This window comes from Penaeus vannamei, chromosome 17 (genome assembly GCF_042767895.1).
Source record: "Penaeus vannamei isolate JL-2024 chromosome 17, ASM4276789v1, whole genome shotgun sequence".
NCBI classification, from domain to species: domain Eukaryota; kingdom Metazoa; phylum Arthropoda; class Malacostraca; order Decapoda; family Penaeidae; genus Penaeus; species Penaeus vannamei.
In genome coordinates, this window is record NC_091565.1 from 18,525,960 (window position 1) to 18,528,459 (window position 2,500).

Genomic DNA, 2,500 nt, shown 5'->3' on the forward strand with positions numbered 1-2,500 from the left:
TCTATCTATCTCTCTCTATATATATACATATACATACACATACACATGTAAGAAGTGGAGTTCCTGTAAGATCAGTTTAGGCACTGGCTATGTTCATTACTTTCATCAATTATTTGGGGCTGAGTTTATGCTGATATGTGTGAAAATATATCTAAAGATTTTGTAAAAGTACATAAAAGGGTAGTAAATAAAAATTTCATGCTAAAACCTCCATAGGGACAGGTCTGTAGAGTTCTATTGGTAAAATTGAAGGCATCACCCATAAATGTCTTATGGTAAGACTGGAAACATAGAAGTTCACTGCAATATCTAAATAAGTTTGGAGACTAAATAGACAGGGATAAAGACCTTGAAATAATTGTAACTGAACACTTAAAAATGATCACATAAATGAAAAGGTTTGAGATGCTAGCACTGCTTACAAAACTGAAATGAGCATTCATAAATGTAAATGAACATATAGAAATATAAGTATTTATATTATTACCATCATACAGCTTACTCTTGAATATGCTGCAGTGGACTGGATCCCTCACTTAAAAAATGGATATACATAAATTAGAAAGAGTTCAAGAAGCAGCCACAAGATGGGTGCCAATGCTAAGAGAAACTAAATTATATTACAGAAAACATAGCTTCCTACTTTGGGGGAGAGAAGAAAAAGGGCTGACATGCTGTACGGCAATGTCATAGGATCATTTAAATTAAACAAAGATGTGTTTAGATCAAAGAATTATGCAGAATACTGGAAGAGACTTGGGCAGCATCATGCCATCAGCCAAAACACCAGCTAGGAGGGAGATTTCAATTTATTATTTACAAGCTCACATGGGAATATAAGAAAAGTGACTACCTTTCTTTTCTTTAAAAATGCTGAGGCTGCATTTTAGTTGCATTAGTCAAAGTTAGGGGTTAAAGCATATCAGGAGTCACTATCTTGAAAATGAAGTCTCCCAGTACCACATCAATAAGCATAGAAAGATCCTCTTGAATAAAACTGAAATAGAGAGTGCCTGATGTTCTCTTGCCTTGCTTGGCCAGATCACCAGGGACATGAGGCCATATTCAGATCCTGTTAAGGCCTTCATTACTTAAAATGCAATTAGCACCAAAATAAAAAATTATTACTATGCTAATGCTTTTATAATATACATTATCCATTTCCTAATCTTACTCTAATTTATATGTAACTCATCTGCAATATCCTTGAATAACAACAAAAAATGCCATAAAATTACATAACACCCATTTTCTGGTTATCATTGTCTGTGAACAAATCATGCAAAACTGTGTAAGAGTGATGTGCTGCAGCCAAAATTGAGACTGTGAAGAGCAAAACCACCTCCACCAAATTTCTATCTTGTTGAACAAGGAGTAACGAACATAGCATAATGTTGTGTTCAGAATTCCTTGTCCAATTAGTTGGACAAATTGAACAAGATGTTTTGACTCTACCTTCTCTTCCTAGACAAGTTGCCCATCTAGTCCATCTCGCCCACCTTCACAGCCAGGCGAGTGGGATGAGATGACATCACAATAGCATTTATATGTAAACAGTGACAGTTGCACGCAACAAAAAGATATTGAGAGGTAAATTTTTGGCGCTTTACTGATGTTATCAAAGGATATTTTTGTGTTTTTGTTGCAGGTAAGTTAACTATGCATTAAAGAAGTTACAAAACATATGTAGCGTGTAAAAGAAAGACACCAGTATAATAAAATAGTGAATATTTACTTTCGAGCTGGTTGTATTGTTGGCAATGAAGGCCTAGGAGGTTCCAAATGAGGCTTCATTGTCCTGCTGGTCCTACAAATTATCTGTACGAGCAAGACGGAGTTCCAAAGGCAGCAGAAGGTTCTGACCTCCATGTGAACTACTGAATTCATATACAAAAATGTGCATTTGCACATGTATATCTACTTATATGGAAAATTATACATATATATGTAAAAGAGGAATAGTTTTAGTTCTACAATGCTGTCAGTGAGAAAGAAAATTTTACCTTTTTTGGACATAAACGAAAATAAACTTTTCTTCAATGGTTTTACCTCCGCAACTTGATAATAATAACAAAATTATGTGGTATGCGAGAGATAAAAAAATTGGACATACAAAACTCGACATTACGGTAAAAGCTACAACCAAACAGAATCTAGAACATAATAGTATATTGTCACTTCAAGGCCTTTTCTATTCGGAAATCTCACGCACTTTCCTAAATGTTCAGAGACTACACTAAAGTGCCCAAGAATTTAGAAAGCTGTCACCACCAAAAACACTATCCAGAATAATAACTGGTGGCTGCATGTTGTAAATTATCATATGTGATATTACCAAAAGGCTTCATTGTAACCAGCTGGAATTAGCTAAGTCTCCGTTTCTTGTTCACTTGCGGGCTGATGTAAACATGTTATTTTCACCGTGATTTCAGCGTTCGTAATTAAACATTAAATGGAAATTGTAGTACTTGTATATCTTGGAATTATAGTTTCTAATATG

The 2,500-nt window shown here is 34.7% G+C and overlaps 2 protein-coding genes across 6 annotated transcripts in view; one reads left to right on the top strand and one right to left on the bottom strand.

The window, feature by feature from the left end:
- The window catches only part of eIF2Balpha (eukaryotic translation initiation factor 2B subunit alpha), a 13,510-nt gene extending 11,077 nt beyond the window's left edge, over nt 1-2,433 (bottom strand). For 2 of the 5 annotated variants that reach the window (XM_027381404.2, XM_027381402.2), the window contains exon 1: nt 2,336-2,433. In XM_027381404.2, the coding sequence (XP_027237205.1) occupies nt 2,336-2,348 (13 nt within the window). In that variant the 5' untranslated portion in view covers nt 2,349-2,433. Of the gene's footprint in view, nt 1-487; nt 536-1,735 lie in introns of all 5 variants that reach the window. The other 3 variants (XM_027381401.2, XM_070132012.1, XM_027381403.2) reach the window with 3 other exon arrangements.
- A 43-nt stretch (nt 2,434-2,476) lies between these two features.
- Nucleotides 2,477-2,500, top strand: part of Rab30 (RAS oncogene family member Rab30) — a 24,189-nt gene continuing 24,165 nt past the window's right edge. Inside the window, exon 1 of the mRNA XM_027381407.2 lies at nt 2,477-2,500. This exon is cut by the window's right edge and continues 496 nt beyond it. The gene's annotated coding sequence lies outside the window, so the exon portion shown is untranslated.